Source organism: Acanthopagrus latus, chromosome 4 (assembly GCF_904848185.1).
Source record: "Acanthopagrus latus isolate v.2019 chromosome 4, fAcaLat1.1, whole genome shotgun sequence".
NCBI classification, from domain to species: Eukaryota; Metazoa; Chordata; class Actinopteri; order Spariformes; family Sparidae; genus Acanthopagrus; species Acanthopagrus latus.
Window position 1 is genome coordinate 22578423 of NC_051042.1, and position 27672 is coordinate 22606094.

General features: G+C 42.2%; 1 protein-coding gene across 3 annotated transcripts in view; it reads right to left on the reverse strand.

Annotated features, from left to right (window-relative positions):
• Window positions 1–292: 292 nt before the first annotated feature.
• The window catches only part of cgnl1 (cingulin-like 1), a 29885-nt gene continuing 2505 nt past the window's right edge, over window positions 293–27672 (reverse strand). Inside the window, exons 2-19 of one of the 3 annotated variants that reach the window (XM_037094429.1) lie at window positions 25343–27038; window positions 25133–25227; window positions 23508–23610; window positions 23033–23122; window positions 22371–22507; window positions 20924–21062; window positions 20263–20475; window positions 10259–10465; window positions 10047–10151; window positions 9802–9954; window positions 9189–9359; window positions 6630–6791; window positions 5823–5912; window positions 2977–3060; window positions 2620–2744; window positions 2154–2262; window positions 1841–2004; window positions 293–1757 (exon numbers count right to left, since the gene is read on the reverse strand). In XM_037094429.1, the coding sequence (XP_036950324.1) occupies window positions 1604–1757; window positions 1841–2004; window positions 2154–2262; window positions 2620–2744; window positions 2977–3060; window positions 5823–5912; window positions 6630–6791; window positions 9189–9359; window positions 9802–9954; window positions 10047–10151; window positions 10259–10465; window positions 20263–20475; window positions 20924–21062; window positions 22371–22507; window positions 23033–23122; window positions 23508–23610; window positions 25133–25227; window positions 25343–26986 (3945 nt within the window). In that variant the 5' untranslated portion in view covers window positions 26987–27038 and the 3' untranslated portion in view covers window positions 293–1603. Of the gene's footprint in view, window positions 1758–1840; window positions 2005–2153; window positions 2263–2619; window positions 2745–2976; window positions 3061–5822; window positions 5913–6629; window positions 6792–9188; window positions 9360–9801; window positions 9955–10046; window positions 10152–10258; window positions 10466–20262; window positions 20476–20923; window positions 21063–22370; window positions 22508–23032; window positions 23123–23507; window positions 23614–25132; window positions 25228–25342; window positions 27039–27672 lie in introns of all 3 variants that reach the window. The other 2 variants (XM_037094428.1, XM_037094430.1) reach the window with 2 other exon arrangements.

Genomic DNA, 27672 nt, shown 5'->3' on the forward strand with positions numbered 1-27672 from the left:
ATTGCCATTTTGGAAAAAGATACATTAAAAAATGAGGGAGAAGGATTTTTAGTTAATGCATTTGGACTTTTATCAATAGAGTGTATACCTCCGCCAAGGCCCAACAGTCCCCTTTTATTTAATTAAGCTAATCCATATCAAGTAATACAGATTTAAAACATCTCCACCAAATACATCTGATTTTTTTTCTTTTTCAATCAAGCAGTGTATTTCTAATCTTCAAAGATGACTGAAGCAGATTTTAAATGTTATAGTCAGTTGCAAGGAATAATTAATCACAGAGAAGGGCATGTGAGAGTAACTGGAAGTAACTTTATTTTTAGTCTCAGCAGGATTTATGAACATACAAATGTGTACAGAGAGGTAGTGACAGGAATACATCTCATTCACTCTCCCTCCACAGCCATCAGACCAACAGAGAGTGCAAATCATCACATTGTAGAAAAAACATCATTGACAATTTATCTAAGGTGAAGAAACTCCCTCATTCAGTTCAGGGAAAATTTCAACAACGTCCGCACGTCTTCTTCTGCAGGCGTCACACACGTATGAGGTTAAACAAAAAGACTTAAACCACGTTCAGTATAACACTGCCCCAGTCAGAGAGAAATCACCAAAGACAGAAGGTAAATCAAAGTGTTTCCAGTAAAATGATTGCGTCGAGAGATGAAGCGGTTTTGATATGTTTGGCTTCGTTGGCGCTGTAACTGTTACAACAATCACAGAAAAGACAAAAAGAAAAAAAGTTCCACAGGGTTTCATGCAGCAGCCTTTTTCCAGTAGATGTACAAGCAATACTGTGATGTCACGGATATTTGGAGAAACCTGTGTGATAAAATAAAATCATCATCTATTATTGGTCATCAAACTGTATAAAACTGTATAAAAATGGATGTGTATAAAGTCCCTCATTTACTGTTCCCTAAATCCCTCACTGAGTCAGGATTTTTTACTTTCAACCATGAATAAATAAAAAAAAAAAAAACCTGTCACTTCTCACTTCATATATTTGTAATTTGATCTTCATTCTTTAAAAAAAATAAGGTAAATATATTTTATTTGACTGAATGATACAAAAATGAATATTCAGAAACTGTATGTGAATTTAACATAATTGATAGGCATAAAAAAGCAACAGTTGATAACTTCATATTGTTCACAAAAGGCAGTACTGGTTGAGTTGTTTTACAGTGCATTAAAGAGTGCGTTTTCAAGTTTACTACTACTAAAATAATCATTGACAACGTGTGTAATCCATTTGTTAAGGGAAAATCTAATGAGAATAGAATTGACAAATTTACATAAGACTAAATGTGGGAATGTAAGATTGAACAGTATATACATTACATTTTCTACGAGACCGACTAAAACATCCAAAATTTAATGATTTCATCCATTAATACTGAGTGAATTCATGGACATTGAGTATTAATATCCTGGACAATGATGTGAACTCGTGGATTTTCACAAACAAATATCTTAAATTATCCAGATATCAGCCGGAAAGTCTCACAGATAATTCGGTGTAATATGTACAGTTGACTTCAGGAGCACGTGGCCGTTTGGTCCGACAGCGATGAATGTGCGTCATCTCTGACTTGGTTCACAGACTGAAGGTGGACAGGATGTTGTCCTGACTCGAGCGGCGCTTGTAGCCCAATGATGAGCTGAAGTACGTCTCCCCATCTGTGCTGATGTCATCATCGTCGTCGTCGTCGTGCAGACTGTTGAGCAGGGGGGCGGAGGTGTTCTTACGCCTGGATGAAACAGAAATATATTAATCTAAGGACAAGGAGAGTGTCTGTGTGTTATCTTAACACATTTTGTTGTTGTCGTGTACCTCATCTCAGTCCTCAGAGCCTTGAGCTGGCTCTGGAGCTCATCGTTGGCCTCCTGTTGCTCTTCCAGGTCTCTCTGCAGCTTCTTCTTGCTGTGCTCCAGGCGATCGATCTCCTCCTCAGCTTCGTCCATCTGCCGCTTCAAGGCCTTTAAACGTAGATTCAGCTTCAAGAAGAAAAATCAAGCACAGAGTTAAAAGAGTTCAACAACACCAAGAAGTATTTTCAATTTTTGGCTGAGTGACAAACTATTCATTCAATTAAATGTTTGTGGTAAAATATGTTTTATGACTGTTGGAGTGTTGTAACACGTACTTGGTCCCTTTGATCTTGCAGTGTGTTGTGTTCTTCTTCGCCTTGCATCATCATCTCTTTTACCTTCCTCTCCAGCCGGCGGTTCACCAGCTGCAGGTTGGCGCGCTCCCTGAAACACGAGCAGCCCGATGCATCAACGCACATGTGATGCAACACATCAATCTGACCTCCATAAACCTTACCACTCAAACAATTAAAGGACCAGTGTGCAGGATCTGGCATTTGGCCTTTAGTGGTGAGGTTGCATATTTCATCCAGAGTCGGATGAATAATCTCCCACATAAACTCCAAATTGCGGTCTAAATACATCAGTGTCGATGTATTAACTCAAACTTTCAACTGAAAGCTACAAGTCAAACTAATGAGGCTCTCTACTTTTCAGTCAGCGGCCCCCTAAAGCTTCCCTCTTCCATCACCTAAATGCAACAGACCTCATCTCTATTCCCAACGGGAGCCTTCGTCTCACCTTTCCTCCCCCTCCAGTCTCTCCTCCAGCTCCTGTATGCGGCCCTCCAGCTGGGCTACCAGGCCCTCTTTGTTAGACTTCTGGGAGCCCTCGAAATGAGACACTCTGCTCTTCAGGTCTTTGTTCTGCAGAGGTCACAAATGTGGAAGTAGTGAGCTTCACTGGATAAATGTCTGTTTATACCATAATCACATGGGCGTATCAAAAATATGAATTGGAAGTTGACGTGAGAATGGATACAATCAAATGAAAGTAATGAAAAGACATATGAATGAAATGAGTTGGTGCTTTGTTTGTGTAGTTTGTGTAGGAACACTGTGTGTGTAGTTGTTTTCCTCCAGACAGGAGAGTGTGTACCTGTCTCTCCAGAGCCATCTTGTCACACTCCAGGTCCTGTCTGCTAGCCCTCTCCTGCAGGAGTTCATTCCTCATCTGCTCCACCTGTCAAGCCGAGTCCAGACACTGTCATCGCTACGGTCCCACACAGTCTGATGACAATTATTATCAGACACTGCCTGAGTCTCACCCAGCAACAGAAACCACTGTGGCGACCAGTGAGTCAAGATGCTAAACAATAGAACGGTTAATGCTCCAAGGGACTCAGTTAATTGGTGAGCTGGATTTTCTTGTTTGGCTGCATTCCACTTCATGTCGAGACTGTCATGTAAACTCTCAGTGACACAGGACGGTAGTAAAGAAAATTGATGACAGTAGTTTCTGTAGAGAAACATAGCTGCGTGCTTTCAGACTGTGTATAAAATAAAAGTTTTGAAAACTGACAACACTTTGTGTTTGTGTGTTTGATTATGGCACGTTAAAATATCACTCCTACATTTTATTTTTAAAAATCCACTAAAATAAGAGAAATTCCAGTATTTTTAAACCTGGGTCCAGTGTTTAAATGGCTAGTAGGACAAAAATATGTTTTTTGAGGGTTTTATTTGGTTTCTGTCATGATTTAAGTATTTAGTGTGTCAAGTTTTTAAATGGAGTCTGGTGGATTTAGTGAAAAACAAGCACTTTAAGTAGTCATACTTCGACGGTGGAAGTTGCTCTTCAGGATTACAAATGCTGGATGAGACAATCTACAGGAGCAACGCCGAAACCTTTTGCACTTAGTCATTTCCACACTAAAGTATGTAAACATAGGGGCAGATTTAAAAACATCAACACCACATTCATGTCTGTCGAAAAGTACAAAGCTACCACCAGAAGCAGGTTAGCTACCTTCTTTAGCTCACTGATTAACATGATATATCTTGTTAGTACAAAAACTGAAGCGCAAAAAAGTTTTACATGGAATTACGTAAATATAGGAGCCTTTACTGGTACTGGTGGGCAGATTTTGTTATCCGGCTAGCTGTCTTCCACTATACCCAGTTTGTTTGGCACAGCTATGAGGATGGCCTTATGTTTTTACAGACAGGACTGAGAGCAGAGCAGATCTTCTCATCCAACTCTTGGCAAACAAGCATTTAAGAGTATATCCCAAAAATGTCAAACTATTCCTTTAATATTAATCTGGTGCTGTCATATATCCTGTCACTGAACACAAAATCAACTGAGGGAAGCCTCGCTGCATGACTGTTCAGTGATAGCCTAGTTCAAAAGAAAGGAGGATGAAAACTAATCGATACAGCGGTGATGGTTCTTTCTTTGTGAGGGGAGCTCAGAATTGGTGATATTTTATGCCAATTAGTGGGTGACAGTGGGCTGCTCTGATGAACGATGGCCCCTATAACTGGTGCACCCAGCACAGTGCTTGAGGGAGCTGAATCAGCAGACTGGAACATACAGCGAAACTAATCTGCTTTGTGAAAGACGGCAGGAGAGGAGAGGGGAGATTACTCTCATTTAGACAGGAGAGGAGCACCTGGTGCCAGGAGAGACGCAGGTGTTCTTCCTGCTGCCTCTGCTGCAACCCCACCACCCCTCCACCCCATAGCCATACACCCCCACACAGCCCTCGCCTCCTCCCCACATCAGAGCGCACACACCAGCACATACCCGCGTGTCTCTGTGCGTGTGTGTGTGCAGTCACAAACACACACCACTAGCACTCAACCTACTCCACTCTGCACAACGCTCGAGTGTTGCCTTGACAGCCGACCTCCGCCTCGCGCTGAACCACTGCCACTTTGTCACAATGCCTCTTTTTCCTCATTGCCAGGAATTTTTTAAAAGGGAAACCATTTAAGGAGATTCACATACTCAACTCAACAACATTAAGCTGTTCTTGATTTCGCTACACACATTAATTTGAATTTTTGGTCACAACCTTTGAATCTGTGTCAGTTCCAGACCGGCCTGCTGTCTTTGGAGCTCATGGAGACTGTGAACACTGGACTGTATGTGTTACACATTAGAATAAAATCTGTAGGGTTGCACTAAAACAGTGTTATTTTCAAAAAGTCCAGCACCAACATCCTACCTCTGATTAGTAAGCATTCTCCCACGAACACACAACAATGCTAAAAGCACATGTACTTTATCTAAATCTCACTTCACAGTGCCTCCGTCAGCAGCTTTATCAGCCAGGAAGGAAAAACTGGAGCATTTGCTTGCAAGGTTTATAAAAACGGACTTCAAGCAACAAAAACTGGATTTGTTCTCGAGATGAAGTTACTGTACTGAGCATCACTTCCAAGTGAACTCCGCAACCTGAAAACTTGAGACATTTGGCAGCTCGAGCATTTTGGCTCAGGCAGCGCATTAAGAAGGCTCTTTTGTGGCTGATGCATGAAAATTGGATAGACGCTCTCAGACCACATTGGCAGGCCGCCAACCTGAATGATTATGCAAGATCATCTTACAAAGCAATAACCAGTCCACTTTATCCTGACCAGAAATAAACAGGGAATTTGTGGGGTGTGGATATTGAATGTAAAGACACAAACACCCAAGGGAGCACTGATTTAACCCGTCAACCTGCATGTGGATTATGTGACTCTTTCAAGACTGTATTTGAGACCTGAGATTGTTTTGTTGAGATCACATGTTGGTTTCATTCAGAGATTAGTGATTGCGGTCATGATGTTAGAGGTGGGAGACAAAGCAGCAGGACATCTGGATATCATTTACAGGTTGAAATGGAACAGAGACACGACTGTAAGTGGACATGGACAGCAGGTCACTGATGTGAGTGAGCACTGATAATGAAAATGTGTTGAGTGTGTGTATGTGTGCATGTGTGTGCGCTGTACCTGCTCTCTTCCTCGGTCTATCCTGTCCATCAGCTGGTCTCCACTCTGACGCTCCTCTTCCAGGTCCAGCTCCAGCTGAGCAATTCTGTCCTGCAAAACCAAACATATTCCATCCATTGTCATTTGTGTATAAATGTTTGTGTTAGGGTATTAACCATTAATTAGTATGCAGATATGTAGCAGGTTGATTCTTTGTCATTATCAAGCAATTCTTCATGTCTTATTCTCCATGACCATAATTTCCAACTGCTAGACCATCAACTTGAGCTAAGAGTTTTCCCTCAGCAGCCTCCAAGTGGGTAGTAGAACCTGTGAGGATTAACACTATTATCACTCGTAGTTTTGTGTTTATTCATTTTTGACCTTCGTATGGCTTTATTGATGACAGGAAACAGGGTCTGAGAGAGGCGGGTGTCATATAGCAAAGGGCCCCAGGCCGGGACTCGACCCCTGGACCACTGCAGCGAGGACAAAGCCTCTGAATATGGGACACCTGCTCTACTAACTAAGCTGAACGGCACCCCATAGTTTTATATTTGCATACAAGAATAGACCACATTTGTGAAGTGTTATTGAGGAATACCAACTATTCGTACGGAACTACAGCCTTATAAGACCCATGCTGAGCAAAGCATACTAAGAAAGAGAAAATGGTCATGCAGAACAACGTATTAACGGTGGCCTCTAACAAATATTAGCTTAAACATTCATATCTGAGGTTTACTGAGGTGTTCGGGAATCCTAAAGGTCTTTTTTCATGGCAAGTGGCATGGCAAAACCTTTTCCAGTGGCTTCATCATAACGTACCTCCATGAGTTTGACATGTCGAGCTTTGTCTTCTTTACTGTGGGCTTTTGTCTCAGCCTCTGCCTCCAGTTCATGAACTTTTGCCTCCAGCATCTTCTCTCTGAGCACAGCCTCATCTCGTTCCGTCTGACACCGCCGCAGCTCCTCACCTTGGTGTGATAACTAAAATGAAATGCATCAACATACTTCAAACACTAGCCCAGTTAATTGTCCTGTATAAATAAGCATACCACAGAAAATGTTTATGACACATTTGTGATGCTTGAAGAGGAGTTTAACTGGCCTAGTGGGGGATCAGTGTCTCATTAAAAGACCCTCAGCATGTTATAATTACTTTTGCAGTAAGTGTAAATTAAATCCAGCTGTCCATCTTCTTCTTCAATATGTCATCTTGCTTCTTAACAGGTATTACCACTGTAGCAATGACCAACAATTTAGTTGATGCTTAAGGAAATTATTATATGGTTCCCCTGAGTGAATGAATCTAGTGTTTCCTCCTGTGTTCATTCAGCAACAGTGCCCCTTCACAGTTAGAAAATTGCCCCCACTGCTTAATGCTAAGACAATGAAAATTCATCATCATCTCCTTTCTCACCCAGAACAAATATTTGGCCATTAGTGCAGAACTGTTCCATATTTCATTATGTAAATACTTAAGTAAGACCTAATTTAAGCCATGGATCTGAAGGTGAGCACACAATGACTTAGTAATAGGTGTAATGGGATAATCACACATCCCTTCTTTGGCCCTGGACAGCTATAAGCAAGTTAGGAAATGATTAAATGACTGTGTTAACATGTGACTTACTGCTGTTTTTTTTGCCTGATCTCTTTTGAAAATTAAGACTGTTAAAGAAGAGGCATTTTTGTGGCACTTGTAATTTGTAATTTTAAAGATAGTCTGCCAAGTTCACATGGGCGGAGCCGAACGGGGCATTCGAGAGCAGCTGGAAAAGTGGACTCACTAGGCCCAGTCTAGTTTCTCAGGAGAGGTGGAGGAGGAGGATGTGGATCCTGCCAGCACAGCTTCAACAACAATGATATCACAACACTGACATCCTCCTTTTGCTTTGCAGCAGCTGGACAAAGATACATCACCACGATGAAGGCAGGAAAAAAGGATGCAGACCTTGTCTTTGCCTCAGAAATTTACTTACAAACACATGTATAGCTGAAAGCCCACATCAGGAAAATCCGAAACACTGAAGTGGCATGTCAAATAAAGGCTGACATTAATGTGCCATGGTTCGAATATAAAGTTCCTCCGACAGCAGGAAATGTCTATACTTTTTTTTTTCTCTAGGAAGAGCATGTCCCACCAAAACCTCTATAAAAAAGGTACTCAGTGGAGTTTTCATCATCCTCAGACACGGTGTTGTTTACAGGGTTAGAGTTAGGACACACTGTGTGTGTAAGGTCTGATAAACATGCTGAATGCATTTTCTACCTCTTACAACATTTGCAAACTCTGTTACATTGGCATGTGTACTGTCTGCTCTTCTTCTCTAATTGGCTTATTGCTTCCTTTTCAGGACACATTACCTCTAACAACTGTTACCTTCCTGTGAAGTCTGCAGAAACGTGTATGAGACCACCCCTGAGCTCATGGTGTAAGTATTGTCCAAGTGTGCATGCTGGTACACAGAACTACACCTTCTGGCTGAGGTATTGTCAAAAAAAGACATTTAGACTGTTGATTGTTACTATTATCAAATAGATTGTGATATTATTCTTTTAAATTTCAAATATGCTGAAAACCTGGTACTTACTGTAAGTGTGAAAATCCATTACGTGCATGTACCCTATGACTCTGACTCTGCCATGAAACTGATGTATGCTTTCCCAAAAAGACTGCAGCTACTCTTTCTTATCACTCCTTAGTGTCTATGGCTTCCTTCCCTCTCTAAACTACATGGTATCTAAATGTCCTGCATTTCTGCATTCACTGAACAATGAAACCGTTTTTGTGTGGTCACCGTAAATACAATCTCAACCACTCGACCTCATTAAATAAATGTTTGATAGATAAATAAAACAACACAAGCCACATTTTTCTAACTAAAATTATTCACATTCATCCATTTCTACTTCCAACAAAAACATTCTCCACATTCCAGGATAAATTACTCGTACGCAAACAACGCAGAGTGGTCATAAGTTTCACCAGTGTGGCCACACATCAAAGCATTATAAAGGAATTTCTCAACATTTCCATTTTAACTCCAACTTGGAGTATAAACATTCATTTGAATAAAGAACAGAGATTTCCTGCGGCTTCACTCGGCTCAAAGACCTCACTTTAATATTATGGTTTGGGTTTGAGAGGGCAGCAGGGAGCAGAAATACCAAAGTGATGACATCTCTCTCTGAAAGGAGAGGATGATGTTGAGGGGAGGGGGTTAAACTGTTTGAGTCAGAACAATGGCTCATCATCTGACGTTCTGCATGGGAGGCCTCGGCTGGGCTGACTAATGATGGCCTGGATTTGACCATCCTGGCCGAGAAAGTGGTGTCAGTGTTCAAATTTGTGCCAATTACTCAAGACGTAGCCCACTGTACCTGATCTTGCAGGGCTTTTGTAGCCAGTAGGTACTGTTCTAGCTCCTGTCCTCGCTCCCTCAGAAGCCGCTGCAGCTCCGACAGCTCCCGACGGTTCTTCTCTTTATAAATGTCGATCTGCTCCTGCAGCTCTCGGGTGGACGACTGGGAGGCATCCACAATACTGTTCATCTGCAGGCACAGACAGAATGAGTACAGGCCAAAGGCGGACAGAAATGTGAGGGAAAAAGCCTCCTTTCAATTCCTTAATTAAAAAACAACAAAAGTAAAATACTTCAATGGTCATAGAAAAGAAAAAGTTCTTGAGGCATTCTCGCCCTTACTATTTCGGCAGTTGGCTTTTAAAACCAACATTCCTGACTAAATCAAGCTTTTAATAAAATGTTCCTCCTCGCTCAAGAGTGCCTGAGAACATTTTCTTTCCTTCAAGAGCAAAATAACTTTCTCTGGACGTCCTGCATGTGAATGAACTGAAGGAGCACTTAGCCTCTGCATTGTTAAAATAACTTAACTATTGAATAACTGGCAACTCAACTTTTTGCAACAAAAAAAAAAAAAATCTGATAATCATTTGCTGGGATTATTGTTTCTGTGCACAGCAGAGTGCACTCACCTCCCTCTGGAGTTTCTCCACTGTGTGGTCCAGGAGCCTCCTCTCATCCTCGATGTTGTTCTTCATGCTCTTGAACTGCTCCTTCTGAGTCTTCTCCTCTTGTAACCTCTCCTCCAGATCCTTGTGTTCAATGTTCAGTTTTGTCAAGTTCCGCTAGAGAAAGGCATGATATTAAAGATGTTGAAACCGTGCTTGGGATGGACCTCCACATCTCTTTTCCCCACATGTAGTGTTGTTGATCTCACCTGCACATCCTCTAACCGAAGGGTCAATGCGCGATTGGCACGTGACACCTCCTCTTCTTGCTCCTTAATTTCAGCCAAAGATTCTTCCAACTGCTTTTTCTCTTTCTGTTGAGTGGACATATTGTATGTATGCAGCGTTCATACTGTATAACATGCTGCAGCAATAATAAAACTAACATCAGTTGCAGTTCTGTGGCTTATTGGCCCCTCACCTCCAAACGGCCCACTTTGTCCCCCAGCCTGCTCTCCTGTAGCTTGGCCTCGTCGATGATGCGGTTGAGTTTCGCCACCTCATTTTCCAGTTCCTGTGCCCGCCTGCGCAGCCGCTCGGCTTCTTGGGTCAGCCGTCCTGTTTGGCCCTCCAACGCACCCTTGGCTGCCTCCACTTCAGCCCTCTCACGGACCACTGCTGCGCTGCTCTGCAGATCAGAACAGGACACAAGGCTTCAGTATAAAAGGAGGCAGGAGTGTGTGACACTCAACAGAAAAAGGAACAATGATTCACGATGGAACATTGCAGACTCAAAAAAAAAAAGCAAAATGCTTAGTTTCTAACTAAAGTTTTGTTGCTGTGGAGACAGGGGAATAACAGCGTCCTCCTGTGATTCTCTCACACTTCATAATAAACCACAAACAAAGGCAATTAAAGCTGAGCTCCTATTAACTTCTGCTGACTGAGGGCCACGCAAAGTCAGCAGGTTAGCAAAGCAGACCTGGTGGTCTCCTGTGTCACTAGATTCAAAGTTTTTCCGCCCGATACGCTGCTGTGAGATGTCTTGTGACCACTAACAGTGCCCAGATTTATGAATGAAGACTGTGCTTTGGCTCTGACATTTCAGAGTGGGTGTGCTGTGGAAGAATAGAAGAGAGATGGAAATACATGGCTGTGTGAGAGAAGGGTGCCAAAAATCTGACAACAATCACGCGACTCAATCAGTACAACAGTTAACATGTTTCAACTGAAAGCGTGGGCTGACAAATGACTGAACTGAAACAACATTTTCACTTGGAATGTTAAAAAACTGGTTCAGTAATTTCCTGTTTACCTCAGTCCAGTGACGTTTGCCCACAACAGTAGACAGCTGACAAATCCATAGCTACCGTTTCATTCAAAAGGAGAACTGAAATCAGTGAACAATTTGATTAAATCAAATGCTCAAGGTGTGTAAATCTGACAATGTGACACATGTGAAGGTTAATAAAGTGCATTGTTGACCTCCAAGAACATCACAGCACACCCATACACACACACATCCACACCTTTTGGGCTTTAAGACCTGGCTGACACTCGCTGGTGACACATTGATGAAAGATGGCTTAGAAAACTGCATCAATAAAACTAAACTCTGGTTTGTATTTTTCAAGCAGGCAACCTCCTGCAAAATTACATCATAGTCAGCGGGAAGAAGAATATCGTAAAAATACAGGTTCCTTTGTCATTGGTGAATCATGGAGACTGACACTTGTTTATCGTGAAAAGAGTGACAATGAAATAAGAATGATAGAACCGCAATGTCTTTTCCATTTTGTGAGTTATGGCACTATATATTGTGTCACTGCACTCGAAGGTTGTAACTTATTTACAAATGCAAAATTCAGCTTCTGCAGGCATCCAAAATCTACCACTCTTCTCCCTTTACCACCCTCTGGGACTAAGATGAAAGGCAGTCGTTGGTCAGCTCGTCTTGTCGTCAGTGTGCATGAATAGAGGCACCTCTTCTACTAGAAAGTTGCCTCCCTGCTTCAGTGGTGGCAGGCCAGTCGGACCTGTTTCCCCTGTTAGCACAGAGACGCCCTCATCCCTGATTCACTGGGTCATTTAGTTTGTTCACAGGAGCGAGACGTACTTTACAGTACTTGCTTAATACTGCTATATATAGAGGGAAGACTGTTTCATCTCTCAGACAAAACCATTTAGACGAGTAAAATAAGTCTGAAACTACACATCTCAGAAGAGAGAATTACTATTCCTCAGCCTGACAAAGTGGTCTTCAACATTTCCCTCAAGTTGAATCAACACCTCTCTTTAACAGAAACATAATATTATGATTTTCTTGAAGCTAAAGAAATGCACAGTTTTCCGGACTTAACATTCTTTAATCCACATGGTTTCACTGGTGGTCCTGTGATTGTGTCGGGGGTGGAAGTTCAGAAATGAAAAAAGGGGCTGGGTGTGATCTGGGGCTAAACACAGCTTTCACTAAGATAATAATGCATTGATAAGAGAGTGTCGGGATTGTGTCAGTGTGCTCCATTTTGATAACGCACACAACAAGTTCGGCCCTCTCACTCCTCTGCCTGTCCCACTTCCCACACTGGGTCATTACCAGTTAAAATATGGGCAAAGCCACCCAGCCAGTGAGTGAGTGAGTGAGTGAGTGAGTGAGTGAGTGAGTGAGTGAGTGAGTGAGTGAGTGAGTGAGTGAGTGAGTGAGAGAGAGAGAGAGAGAGAGAGAGAGAGAGAGAGAGAGAGAGAGAGAGAGAGAATCAGGAAGGGACGCAGTGACAAAGAGTTACAATACAACCACTTACGGAAAGATCAGCTTAAAAAAAGAAAAAAAGTTAATTATTCATTAAAAGTGTGAAAGTGTACCTAACAATCATTGAGAGATTACTGCAAACCAAACAATCTCTATATCAGCTATTAGACAACGATTTGTTTGTCTGTCAAATTAAATTCTTCACCGCCCACAACACAAATTCAACACAGAGACTGACAACACAGGTGGACTTCACTATACTATATATAAATGTGGTAATATAATACCATTAGTTATTTTTTTCTCCCCTCGGCCCAAACTCAAAGTTTGACTCTGGTCCTTGTGTTTACTCAAACTGTTTGTTGTTGAAGTTGAACATTAACTAACTTTGTGCAGTCTTTGAAGCATGGCATGAACGCTGGAATTGAAGTATGTATCTCAGGTTGTGTGCTGTGTTGAAATCCTGGCTTTCTCAGATATCAAACCAAACTGACATGCAGCATAACGAAAGAGTTAATGGTCTAAAAAAATACAGCTGCAGGAAAATCCACACCCACCAGAGTGTCAATCAGTTTCCTGAACTTGTTCGTTCCTTACATCCAAGGGTGAAAACTTCTATGAATGTCAGCTAGATTATTCATTTATATCAGGTATGAAAGATTCCAGTTAAACTCAAGCTAATGTACATAAACTAAACTAAACTGCAACTCTGAAAGATCCTCTGTAAGCCGAGTTCTGCTAGTGACATGTTGTTTTTTCTCTTCCCTCCCCAGTTCTGATGTTGCTCTGCATGCGTTTTGTTTTCCTTTTTTGAAGACAAACATATTGGAGGTATTCTTTTCCATATGTTTTTACAACCTTCCACCATCTGGCAAACTGTGAAAACATTTGTTTTACAAAACTCAACAGAATGGTTCACAACATAACATGCAGTGCAATGGCTGCCAAAAAGCCCAGTTTGTTTAGCCTTCTTACACAGATACACTTAAAATGAATGCAATACTAGTTTTCTGATGCAGCAAAGCAATAAAAAATATTGATAATCATTTATATCACAAACAAACAAAACAGTTTGGGTATCAAATCAGATGTATTACGTATTATTATATACATTATGCCATATGAAAATGCTGATAATGAGCTTTTTCTAGTTTTACTGGGGCACTTAGCTACAGGCTATCCAAACCAGGATATGTGGAAACACATGACTTCCCTCGACAGCAGGTGAAAAAACATGCTAACTGTGATTTCACTCACAAAAACTGTCTCACAGCAACACTGACAAATTGGCCCTGAGATTGGCCGACACCAAATGAAGCTGCTCCAAAAGCTCCATAAGGAAGACGTTTTCCTCTCTTGTGTATCACTACTGGTTACTTCCCTCTGTCTTTCCTGTCGTTTCCGTTGTCGATCCTCTCAGCTGTTTCCTTTTTCCTGTGCTGTCAAAATTGTCTCATCCACAAGTTCCCAATATCACTAACAGCTATTTGTTTAGCTTTCCTTCTGCATATTACAAACCTGTGTGATTCTCTCTTTTCACTACAATACCTCCACCTGAACATAATCTACAGATTGTCCTACTGATTTAAAACAGGAAGCTTCAACATCCATGTGCCGTCTCTGCACCACCACAAACATACCATCGAGACATTATACGTTCACATTTTCAATGGCAAATACTATTACATTAACTAACATAACAACTTCTGTTTCCCTGTTTCTAGATTACCTCTTAATTGAAACACAAGTTATTACATCATCAGTCTAAACAAGAAGATGAGAGCTTTGCCAAGATGCTAAAATATGTGTGGCAGGCTATAATAAACCATTTAACCCCGGTAGTAAGGTGAGTGTTGTAGACACGTAGTTTGTATTTATTGACCAATCAGATGCTCACTGTTTCGGTGGTGGGGAGGTTAAACTATGCCACCATTCCTGTTTTTCCTCGTTGTAGGTTTGAGGTTTTTGACAGCCGAGGTGATGTTTACTCGTTGCGACAAACAATACAAGCCTTCGTTGCCAAGCATGACTTAAGATGAAACTGTCCAAGGACATTCGGAGAACAAGTAGTTTCCTGTATGGTATCGCATTATCTGAATTTAACCCTCATATCAAGAAAAGAAAAAAAATGGCAGTAGAGCAGCCTGGATTTGCTTTGCCAGCACAAAGTATGTGTTACAAATACAACAGCATTCTTCATAAAAGAGGGTACCCACACCTGAGGTTAACTGGAACAGAAGGCCTGTCATGGTATGAAAGGAAGGATTGAAGTAGTAAATTAAGATGCGATAGCTGAGAAGTGCTGGCATCTCTTTGGTCAAAGGAGGACGGTAATCAAATCTAGTCTTGTCCTTAGAGATCTAGAAACAGAGTCCTGCTTTTAAAAAGAGTCTCTGTGCAAAGCCGAACGGCAGGCTCACAGAGGTGTTCGGATTTAACAGAGGTTTACAGAGCATAGCAAGATTGTGACCATGCAAATGCTCCAAGAGAAAATAAAAAAAATGCTTCTTTAAAAGAATACATTTTAATCAGAAGAGAAAGAGCTTCATTGACTAGCCTCATTCACACAGAGAAGCCACATTAACGCTGCAGCAGCCGCTGCGTAATTCACACAGAATGTCGGCACTGCGGCTCCTAAAGAGGCGTGACGGAACGCGTGTTTTCAAGGTGTTTCCCCAGTGTCCTCCTGTCTAAACCTGAACCTGCTGACTGTTTATAATCTTATGGATGCTGTTATAATGTGCTGTGATTAAGATCCTGACCCATCAAACATCCTGGAAAATGACACAGGTAAGTTCTCACTCTAAATTCTATAGTTACATAATCGGCATCAGTAAACTGGATGCTTTTTGCCGGTGACAGCCAGACGCTGTTTTTCTGGCAGATATTTGAGGAAGAGTCAGTAGGACCGGCGGGTGGACTGACACTTCTCCACATATAACTGTGGTATTTTTCAGTATCAGTGTTCTGAGGCCTCATTTTCTTAAGACAAATTCTTATGAGTTTGTATTATTGCTTCATTAACATCGTAAATATTTTAATTCTGAGTTTGAATTTCTTCTCCAAAACTACTTCATTAGAGTTTTTGCGATTTGGCAACTGACACCACAAACAGTACAAGTTGATGGACCCCACAACAACAATCCTAGCATGGCTGAAAGTCTTTTTATCTACCTTCATCAAAGTACACCTAGCTTGTAAGATCAATGAAGAAAAAGGTTAACACACTATCTGAATTTATTGTGAGCAGAGGTTGCCTAGAAAACAGAATAGGTGAATATTCATTCGTTTTTTACTCCCTGGTCACCAACATGGTCACTCACTGACTGCATGAACACTTTCACTTTCATGTCTCTTGTTATCAAATCCTGTCTCATGTTATTAAACTTTAATATCATCTCATTAACAGAGTGTTTATCTTCTTGTGAAAGAAGATTTGTATAAAAATAGTTCATGCAAGGTCACAGGAGAACATATTTTGTGAAGGAATTACCAGATGTACCACTTTGTTAACATGAGTACATTAATAACAGAGCGTTTATCAAAATTAAGAATGTGACTAAGACTTTGACTTCCACACTTCACAGTGCCAAAACTCAAATCAAAAGGCTCGTAAAGTCTCAGCAGAAAGACAAAGAGGGGAGTTAAAAATCCCATTCCAGTTTTCCAGGCCAAAGAAGACATGGTTTGAATAAAGCAGAGAGTGAGAGAAGGAACGCCCAAAATCCACATCCCACACAACAGTTCAAGTCTAAAGGATAACAAATCAAACACTGAGATCTCAACCAACATTTTCCATGTCTAAAAGAAGTCAAAATTCCAAACACTGAAAAAAGAGCAATCGTGTACAACTACAAAACACACTTCCTGCCTTTTAAAACACCGTTACAGTAACTCTCAGGTTTTAACCACAAGTTTCAAATATTACTAGTCATCTCAAGAGATGCATTAAACTTCACTCCTGCAAGTTGTATTGGCAGATTAGGCCCCTGACACATCAGCACTTACAGGCAGCGGGGTAAACCGAGCTCCAAGGTATTTAGCTCAAGTGTTTTATGTCATCAATCTATAAAGTTATCAATAAAGCTGTTTGAAGACCTAGAAGACCTCATATTTCAACAAGGATAAACGGCTAATTCCTTGCCGTCTATGTCAAGATTCAGAAAGTCTCTCCATCATTTCCTTCCTCTCTCGCTGCCCAGCGTCTCCTTCCTCCATCAGCTCCTAAAGCTACGCCGGGAAATACAGTGCTATCATCAAACACGCAGACCAATGCGGGAGTCTTTACTTTCAAAACAAGCCTGAGGGTGGACTCTTCTCTGGGCAACGTAAGTTTGATGATCAGACAGTGAGACTTCCGTTCACACGCTGGCAGAGATTACTCGAGAGGCTGGCAGAGATACGGCGAGAAATGACACAGGCCTGAAAATGAACCACGTTTAGGTGAGCGGGAGATCACTGCGGAGTCATGTGTGGAAACTGTGGAGATGGGAAATGAAGAAATACAGCATTTGGGATTGAGGTTACAGATGAGAGTGTGATAACAATGTGGCCGTGTTGCACACTGTGGCTCGGGGCTGTAGGTGAAACATAACAAGAGCTGGAGAAGGTGTGATAAGCGCAAGGCTCTGTCTTTACAGTCGGGAAGGGAGAGTACGACTGAGACCTCTAAAAACCTCTGACACTGAGAATCTGGAGGGCTGCAGAGATGGAGATGCATCTGCAGCACCCTGAAGAGGCAGAAATGAAAAGATTGGAGCCTCTCCCGCAGGTCGAAGCGGGCGCACTGTAACAGAGATGTAGCTGAGTGAAAGGGGAGGTCTGCAGGGAGCACATACTCCACTTTGACCCTGACATTCCTGGAAACAAACCCTTCTCTCTACTCGCCGCACCTCATCTTTCCACATTTTTTGAATTCCAGCACATGCTGACAACGAACGATCAAATGCACTTCCAAATGTGCAGACGTCTTTTGTTACGGAGCATTAAGAAATCAGAAAAGTATCAGTCAAAATAAGTACGTTCATGAAATCTTGTCAAGAAAGCATGAGCAAGACTTTTCCAAGCTTGATGAAATTCCACAGATTTCACCTCACTGGAAACACAATGCAGCTTTGAATTTAAAGACACAAAACAGGCCCCCCGCTCCTTTCAGGGGGTCAGCCACGCATCCCCTTTTTCTTCAGCATACTGACCCACTTATTCAGCATAGTCCCAACCCCCGCTGCTATTATTGTGTGAAACAAACTCATCATTCATCGTTGACTGAGGTCCGCAATTACGCACCGCTCTTTCAGCGCAGAGAAAGAAGAGGCGACACGACGCTGCTCAGAAACGGCAGCTCATTAGATTAGTGATGGCTTGCCACTGCAATTAACTAGTATGCAGAGCAATTTGGTGCTCCAGTTTCCATCATTCTTCTTTGCATGGGCCGCTCTGGTCACCGCAATATGTCAGGAGGAGATGGGGGCAGAAAAATAAAAAGATGCACATTTCACTCTGGCTCTTCTTGTTCCTCTGACATCCTCACCCATAGTACAAAAGTACATGAGTACAAAAGTACATAAGAAATTTTACCTCTGATGCCAGTTTTGCGTATATGTGCAGCTCAGAGCTGCATGCTGTCAATATGCTGGACTCAGGACACTTTATTTTTATCATGCAGAAAATCCTGACACCTAGAATGACAGCATTTATTTTATCTATTTATTCACTGACATGGATGTAACATTCTTATTTTGTAGCTTTCACTGCAAAAAAATTTACCATGTGTGACCTTTCCTTGCCATCATATCAGTTCTGTTCATTCGATTTGCCACAAACACCATATGTAAGTGTGTAAAGCATTGATAGTGCCACGTTACAGATGAATTTGAGTTAATGTTTCTGAATAATAATTAATAGACTCAGTCCTCTGATATACAGATGCCACACAGAGTGTGACCTGCGGACAACACATTAATTCAAGGACACAAACGAAAGGCTGCGACAAGTGAGAACTCTTTTATATCTTAAAAGAGAGACAAACAATGACTTCATCTTGCCAAGTGTTTACAAAGCACTAAGGGTAAACCCCTGATGACACACTCTCTCGGGGGAGCAGTACCTCTGTTTGACAAAAGGAAATGTGCTCATAGACTCTTGCTGCAGAGCGCTGCTGCTATGGAACCCCACCAGGCCAGCAGGAAGCTAAGAACAAGGACGACTTCCAGTCTTTGAGACAAACAGGACACACATGAGTCACACAGCAGCCTACTGAAAACAATGCAACTTCAGTCCTTTCAGTTTCCTGTCTCCTGCCGTGCACCTCTCATCCTAATTCACCTTCCTCCATTTTCAGATCAAAAGTTGACAAACGCTCTCTACTGCTGTTCCTCTAATCAATCACTTTAAATAATGTCTGGTTCACTAACTGGCACCATTCTCCTAATGGTGCAGAATATGTCATCAATTTTCAGGACGAACGATTCTAAGTTACAGCTTTTCTTTATTTTTGCCAATGCAGTAAAAACAGAACTGTGTCTGCTGTGAAGCATTTAATTGAGCCTTGCTCCTAAGTTGCAATAGTGACCTTGCCAGTAAGGCAACTCATAACAAGCAAATATACTGATAAATGTCTAAATTTTATCAAGAAATGTTGTTCTTCCTCCCTAGAGGAACAAACTGAGATAACAAAACACCTCCACACTTGGGAAGACTTGCCATGAAAAATGTTGACAAGCTACATTTGAGTGTTACACAATGTTTCGTTTATGTTTTATCAGTGTTCCCTGTTGGTGCAGCTCTAGTGTGCAAACTGAAACTGAGAACCTCCATTTGAGTCTTTTATAAAAACATCCAATGACTTCTCTCCGCCATAGGTGAATATCTAGTCCTGCTGATCCCTGTGTCTACTTTGTTCATGCACTGTGATTAAACACCATCAAAAACTGGGAAGCTGAATCTCTTCATCAATGTTTCTCTGCAAGCCAAGAAAACCAGATCATGGACCAAGACAGCAGATATGCACAATGCTATCTGCTTATCCAGTTACAAAATCTATACATGTCTAACTGGAGTTTAAAGGGTTAACAGAAATGTGGGAGGAACTGTAAATATTGAAAAGTCAACTTCTAACTTGTATGTCAATATCCAAATAAGGTTACCATGGTGCAACCAAGGCATCACATGCTCTGAGAAACTAATATTCACTGAATGAAACTAAAAAAAGTGTGTGAGATGCAGGTGGAATTACCTTTTGAAATTCTTGACTGACTTTTCCTACCCTCTGATCTTTGGCTACAGCAAATCATATGTTGATATTCAACAATAGTCAACATGTTTTTAAATGCAACACAGGGTTCTTTGCCTCCTGTTCCTGCGATTTCTGCAAATCTTTTCCACAGACACACAGCGGTATGGATTTTAGTAGCCAACCTTATTCTCGATCCACTAAATCCTGCATGTTTTAAAAACCGATGTCTCAATATGTTGATGCTTAGATGACAGATGATGCCACAGATGTGAAACTACTGAAGAAGATGTAAATAAAATGACTTCAAAGCAGCGTCCCAACCTCTGATGACGAACATATGGCACAACTTGCAATGCAAAACACACACAGACACAATTACAGCTCCCCTGATGCAGTGCTTATCTCCACACTCTTCTGTGACAGGGTGTGTTTTGGAATGGGGGAGTGAAGGAAATGAGGAGGAGGGAACACAAACTGCAGGAGAGACAGCGGGGAAACAAACCTGCTTGGCCTCCTCCAAAGACGTCTGCAGCCTGCTTATTTCCTTCTCGTACTGTTCCCTCATCTTGTCCACCTCCTGATCGTGAGCGGCCACTTCCTCCTTCAAAGCTCCTTTCAGTGCTGTCAGCTCCCTCTCTCGCCTCCTCAGCACCTCCTCCTGCTCCTCCTTGGCCAGGAGAAGTTCCTGCATCTCAAGCTTCAGCTGCATCATATCCTGCAGAAAATGTACAGTTTGGTGACTTTTTATGATTTCAGAATTTGCAGAACTTAGACCTGCAAAGTTTGGCTGAGACTCTTCAGTTTGCTCAACTTAAAATGTTTTAAGGGTTAAATCAGTGTTGTTGTGGTGAGAAAAGTATGTGCAATTTCTATGCTTATTTGTTCATTGTCGTTATTCTGTAGCGTCCCCAGAGTGAAATCTTTCAGATTAGACCTTCACCACAAGGAACCGTGATGGTTTTTCAGAAAGGTTTTACGCAAACTAAAATGCATTCCATGTTATTTCAGTTTTTGAGGAGATGCATTTTACTGTGTGGAACATGACGCTGAACAGAAATATTTTCATCTTTCATCAAGGTTTTAGTGAGCACAGCTTGTTCCACGAGCTTAAAGCAAAAAGATAGTGACTTTATCTTCTTCTCGAACAATGAACACTGCATTACCGCCATAAGGATGTCTTTCTCTCCATCGGCGCCTGACTTCTTTGCCAAGTCAAGCTCGTCGTGCATCTCTGACAGCTGATCCTGCAGGTCTCTGATCTCCGTCTGGTATTGCTCCCTCTCCATCTTCACCTGGAACAGCCTGACAAACCACACAAAACATGTCACCACACAGTACAGGCACTCTACATGCTGTAGATTTGCACATGCACCCCGGCACACCTGCTGCTTAATTTGCACAAAAAAATGGCAGCACCTGTGCTGGGTCTGGGGGCATGGAGCAGAGAGGTTAAAAGGAATACCAGAATGATGGAAAACCAATAATGTCTTAACTACCTCAACATTACAACACCGGGGGGGGGGGGGGGGGGGGGGGGGGGTGATAAGAGATGCAAGGTACCTCAAACAAATCACCACACAGTCCTGCAGACTGAAGCAGAACATGTGTCTTGCTGTAAGAACAGACATAGACAGGAGTGAGTGGTAGCTGACCACTGATAGATCCCTGGTGTGATTCCAGTCTGGGACCTGTCTGTCCCCTTTGTTTTACTGTTTGGAAAAACTGACGAATGATGATGATGATGAAACTGAGGATGACACTTCAGTTCACTTAAATAACTGAAAGATCCTGGATCCAACTGACAAAAACCTAACACTACATTTGACAATAAAAGGCCCAATATAGAAGGAGGAATGAATAAGTGATAAGTCAATAACAAAAGTGGAGTTTCAAATACAGCAAGCTTTGGATCATGGCATTACTGTGGATATCAGACTCATATCAGACAAATAACCACGCTAATGGTTGGATAAAATGTAAAAGGACTGGAATGGTGGACAGTTTGTGGTGTCTGAATGAATAGTAAATCAGTGACCAAGCACACATTAATATAGGGTGAACGATAAACCCAACAAACCAGACACAATGTGCTGTATAATAGCCCCAGAGGAACTGACATGGTGACCACTGCAGTAACTATCAACAGTCTGAATGGTTTCATCAACAGAGATCAAACAATGGTTTCAGCAGGACGGGGCATGGAAATGTCAAGTATAGCAACAGCTGATGGACAAAATGTCAAGCTAATTATTATTATTCATGACTAAACGAGCTGTGGAAGGTGTTAACATGAACAATGTGCTCTCTGACACACTGCTGGTTCATTTCACCTGCCAACAAGGAGCTTGTAGTGCAGTGACAGGAGCAAGATCACTCAACAGCTTCCCAACACAAACACTGCCAGTTGTGTTTATGAAAATACCAGAAAAGAGTGATGAATTTGGGTGTCACCTCAAAGCCACCCACTTCTAACAAGGTTTAGCACAAGTGAAAAAAAAAAACTAGCATTGACAATTGTATTGCAGTCGACACTACATTCAGGAAAAGCTATGTTATTATATCAATCTACAGTGATCATGTCATTCTCCAGCATTGTCACCCTGCACTTACTCCTCGACTGTGGTCTGGAGCTCAGCCTCGGTTTTGGCCAGTCTTTCCTTAAGATGTTTGCACTCTTCTGAAATCCTCTCCAGCTCTTGCTGCAGCTCCTTCAAACCTGCTGCTGTCTTCCTGTCAGCCTGATTCTTCTGATGGTGAAAGACACACATACTCATGGTGAGATTCAATACAGAGACGCTCATCTTCTACCCTGGGCGTTTGGCATTTGTAGTGAATTGTACATTAAAAGAGAGACGTGGTGCAGGATCCATTATGAATATTGCATAGGAAAAGTAGCATGTGAGATGTGAATGTTGTCTGCATTCCTGTCAGTTGCACCCAGTTTTAGTTATTTAACTTTTAAAGCAAACAGTGTTTTGAATTCCTTCATACTTTATAAAACCACTCACACATTATGAATTCCAGGTTTTCATGAGACCAGCCTGTTCATTCCTATTTTTCTGTTTATGAAAATGCATATTTGTGTTATGCTTAGCCAAATACATCCAACCAATAGTCCCAGAATTTCTCTTTAAATTCAACAAGTTGAACAGTAATCCCTTAAACCCGTGACTAAAGGATATTCTCAAACAACAACAAGTTTAGCAATAAAGTAACATGCCAAAATAAACCGACTGGTGTCAAAGGCACAGTAGCAGTCAGACTTCTGTTACCTCAAGTTGTTTCTTCAGTTCAGTCTTTTCTTTCTCCAGTTCAGCATTCTGCTCCTGCAGAGCTTTGGCCTGAGCAGAAAAGTCCAGGGACTGACAGATGAAGACAGATGTTTTAGTGTAGGTTACCTTTTACAGACATTTAGAGGGTTAATATTCAATAGCTTATGCTGTTTGTTATGCAAAGTAAATAGCCAACAAGGTGTTAGAGCATCAGAGCCTGAAATAATATGCACACTATTTGAAAAGGCTCCACTTGACCACTTGAGCTTCATAACTCTCACTAATTTAATGGTAAACAGCTAAAACATGAAGGTGGAACTGCACCATTACACCCCAGAATCTATGAATTAAATGTATAAAAATATGCAATGATGCCCCTTCAACATGTAGTTAGCATTTTACAGATAGACAAGAGAGAGGACATTTTATTTCATTTTTATTTCAGCTGTTAGTGATTTAGAAAACAACGTCTCACTTTGGTGTCCCCTTGTGAACTCGCTGTGGCCCGAGACTTCAACGTCTGTATCTTCTCGAAGACAAGGTTAACTTTTCTCTTTGTTGTTTCATCATTGTCGTTGCTACTGCAGACACACATACACAGAAAGTGAACACACTCTGGTTATTAAAAGGTAAGAAAAAACAACTTTTCTCAGTGTTTAGGACACCAAGAGTTAATTTCAGACTGTTCTGGGAACAGGGTAATTCACTGCCAGCTTAGAAAGGGTCAAGAAGGATCACGCTGCTTTGATGTGTCACCTCACAGCACAAACAGCTTCATTACACCCGTCTAATAAACTACAAGGCGCAGGAGCAGAATAATCAAACATATGGGCAGTATAATGGGATTGCTGCAAAGTCTCATTTCATAAGCTTGTTAATTAGTACGAACCAGATCTATAAATATTGCAGCAACAACATCTAAGAAATATCACAACTTTGAACGCTTTCAAATGGAAACATTATGAAAACGGAGACTGCGATTTTTACCTAATATGACATAGTCAAAACAGCGTAAACTAATAACTGTACTGCCCTGGTCAGTAAAAACCCTAATTTTCTTAAAACGCCAACTTCTCCAGAGTAAAGAAAAGCAGCTTTGTCTTGAACACAGAGCATTTCAGAGTTTATCGCAAGGCGTATGAAAGCCCAAAGATGGGAGGATTCTCTCAGCCAACTGAGCAATATTCTAATCCTCCAGTTAAAGTGAAAACATCAGAATCCACAAAAATGGAGTTACAACACTTTGACATGACAGCAGTGATGCATTATAAGGCTGACACACAGAGCAAAACTCCCCCACAAATCTCTCTTCTCATCCAGATGATTTTCATTAAACCTTTATAACCCCTGTTGGTGAATGTTTGTCTTCTGGGTCTTGGGAATGTAGCTCAGTTTCAGCTCCAGCACTTCCATCTGTGTTTCCTTTCCTTTGTCCTGTGACTCCTGACCTGTGGCCCGACACACCCTAGCAGTTTCCTGTTCTCTTTCTATGTTATCACAATCCTGACTGTAGAAACCTGAAAACTGTCACTGCAAAAATCACAACACAAATAGATTACAAGTACACAGCAGTTGAACTGGCATTTGTTTTTGAATCCAAAACAATTTGTGACATCCACTTTCTACCTTAATTAAAAGACTGCAAACCTCATCATATTTGGCTCCTTTAAAAACTAAACCACAGTTTAACCTTTTAACCCGACATGCCTTTCCCTGACAGGCAGTAAGTGTCTGATTACAGGGAAAAACAGAACATCTTCCCCTCATTTCACACCACAGCAAAGGCAGGGCAGAGAGAGAGAAAGTGGGATTCCGCATGAAAACAAACTCCAGACAGCTGGATCACTCACAGCCAGGACGGGAGGGTAAGAATGAGAACATTCCTTCACTTTTATCACAAACAGTCCAACTCTGATAAAAACCATTTATGTGCTCCCACCGAACAGTCCCTCCCTTCATGATGCATCACCTTATGGTGCAACATGTTGGATAGAGTGAACAATGTGTGCAGACCACAACATTTTCACAACAATTTCTCACATTTCTTGTATTAATGCGAAAATATAGACTGATGAGAACAGTGAAGTCGAGATAACTCACCCGTCCTTCAGGTAACTGAACAGAATTTGTTTTGCAGTCTCTTCATTTGTTTGTTGTGAAAGCTCCTGCTGACCTTTCAGAAGATCAGGTGTCGCCTGGAAATGACAGGGTATTAGAGGAAAATATATGAAGAGTAAGTAATTAAAATAAGACAAAAAGTCATAACAAGATTCACTTATGGTGCTGCAGCATATGTCTCTGGCTTCTTACCTGAACATCTGTCTCTGCACTGGACTTTTTGTCTGCAGCTGAAGAAGTCTTAGATAGCGACGTTGACAGTGTTGTCGTCGAAACACTTCCGGCTGAAGAGGCACTGTCCTCGCTCTCTTTACTCTTGAATGGTAGTGAAGAGGAGCGAGTCTGTGGTTTTTTGTAACCTTGTATGAAGCCCACACCTTTAGAGATGGTGCTCTGAGGGGAGCCGGGTGCGCTAGTGGCACGAGACGAAGCTCTGGAGTCAGCTTTACCATCTACAGCTGTCATCCAGGAGTCCTGACTGCCGGCTGTTTTCTGTAGCCGTAGCTGCGAGGGCCGCAGGACATGCTCCATTGATGTGCCTTGCTGGCGGGTAAACCCCGCGTAACCATCTCGAGAGCCGAGGGCACTATCCACGCTGCGTGACCGCTTCCTGTCCTCTGGGTTTATTCTGTTCCTGCGCCCTGTCCTGCCCCTGCGCTGCTGGCTGCCAACTTGGCCATCAAACTTTTCAATGAGCTCATCGACACCAGGAATGGAGCCTGTATCAATGTCTCTGCCTGAACCGGGGAGGAAAGGGATGTAGCGACGGTTCTCGTGGCGGTTGATGGTGTCTGCATAAAGGGCATCCATTTGTTCATCTACCAGAGTCTTAGAGGTGGAAGATGAGGAAGAATGGCGTGAGCGGGAAGAGGACTGAAGGACTGGCCCACTGGAGTCAGTTCTGCGTAGAGGAAGGACATCAGGCTCACGGCGGGAGCGCTCCAGGCTGGAGTTTGTGCTGCTCATGGCAGTGGGGGATATGCATGCCGTCTTGGTGTGCTCACTGGCGGGACTGGACACAGTTGAGGGCTGAGGCTGGGCTGGAGGCACTGGTTGGTGCTGGGTTTTGGAGACTGGCTTAGACTGAGGTTGATTCAGGTTGGTGAAACAAGCTTTGGACTGCGGTTCTGCCACTTTTGACTGTGTCCTTGTCTGAGGCTGAGCGAGCTGGGATGGATGCAAAGACTTCTGCTTGGACAGAGCAGTTTCACTCAGGCCCTGGGATGGAAGTTGCCTTTTCTCTTGCTGGGCAGGACCCCTACTCTGGTCCCAGCTTGATGGCTTGGAGTGGGGTGTTTCAAGCACAGCAGATTTAGAGTAGAGACCTCGCTGCTGGTTCCCAGTCCCAGCTGGAGGCAGAGACCTTGATGGCAGGCTGCGGGAACCATCAAAGTTCAGTGAGTTGGTGTCAGGATCATATGGCTGCAGTATCTCCGGGTGCTTCTGAAAGTTCAGAAGGGAGGATGATTTCTTCCCTTGTGAATCTGCGACGCCATTTTGAGAGCCCGTGTATTGCATCATCTTCTGAGACCTGTACTCCATGAAGGGGCTGTTGGATCCAGCCTCCTTCCCTCCCTTGAAATCATACTCATTGTAGTTCTCAATAAAAGAACCCTCTGTGTCGATGTACCCATTACTGTTAGGGTCAATATAGGATTGCGGACCCCTTTCCTGGTTGTTGAGAACCACGTAGGGGTGTCCATCTATCCCCTGGACACGGATGCTGAGACCATATGTACCAGCTCCATTACTGTGGGGCCTGGATGGGCGGGTCGGCTGAGTGTGGCCCTGCTGTGGTCCGCTGTTAGGAATGCCAGTCACTCGGTAAGACTCCATCAGGAATGCAGAAGGAAAATAAATCCCTCTGCCTGGATCAGGTGGCCCACCTCTGCAACCAAAGGTTTAAACAGGTGGTATTAGCCAAAGATGAGACATATTCCAGAATCAAACAATTGTCTCCCAGATTTATACTCAGCCTCTAATGAAGCATTGAAGCTTTGCTGCATTGAATCATGATGTTTGCTTTTATTTTATTTTCTTGTTACAGGGCTTTGTTTTCTCTCCAAAGAGATTTTTTTTTTGTCAAACTGCTCAATATATGTGCTCCTGCCGAATGAAGAATGAGACAATATGCTATGCACCCTGTGTGGTAACATCTCAGACACATAATATCTCTGAAAGTGTGAGTCAACATTGGCAACATTCTTTTAACAGCAAAAATTACCAAGTACCATTTCGAGAGACCTTACAGGTGTGTGACTAACAGGGATGGTGCAACAAAATGACTGTTTACTGAGCATGACAAGAACATAGGTTAAACAGGTTGAGAGAAAGAGATTGAAAGCTTACACTCCAACATGAGTCAGACCTGAGAAAAATATGAGAGCTCAATCTTCTCTGCACAAATATGAAGGGTGTGAGGTCTGGACTGAACGTATGGTGCGTATATTTGTGTGTGTGTGTACTTGATCCGTGTAAATGACATTGTAATTTGCAGCCCACGCTCATGGGAAGCGCAACGA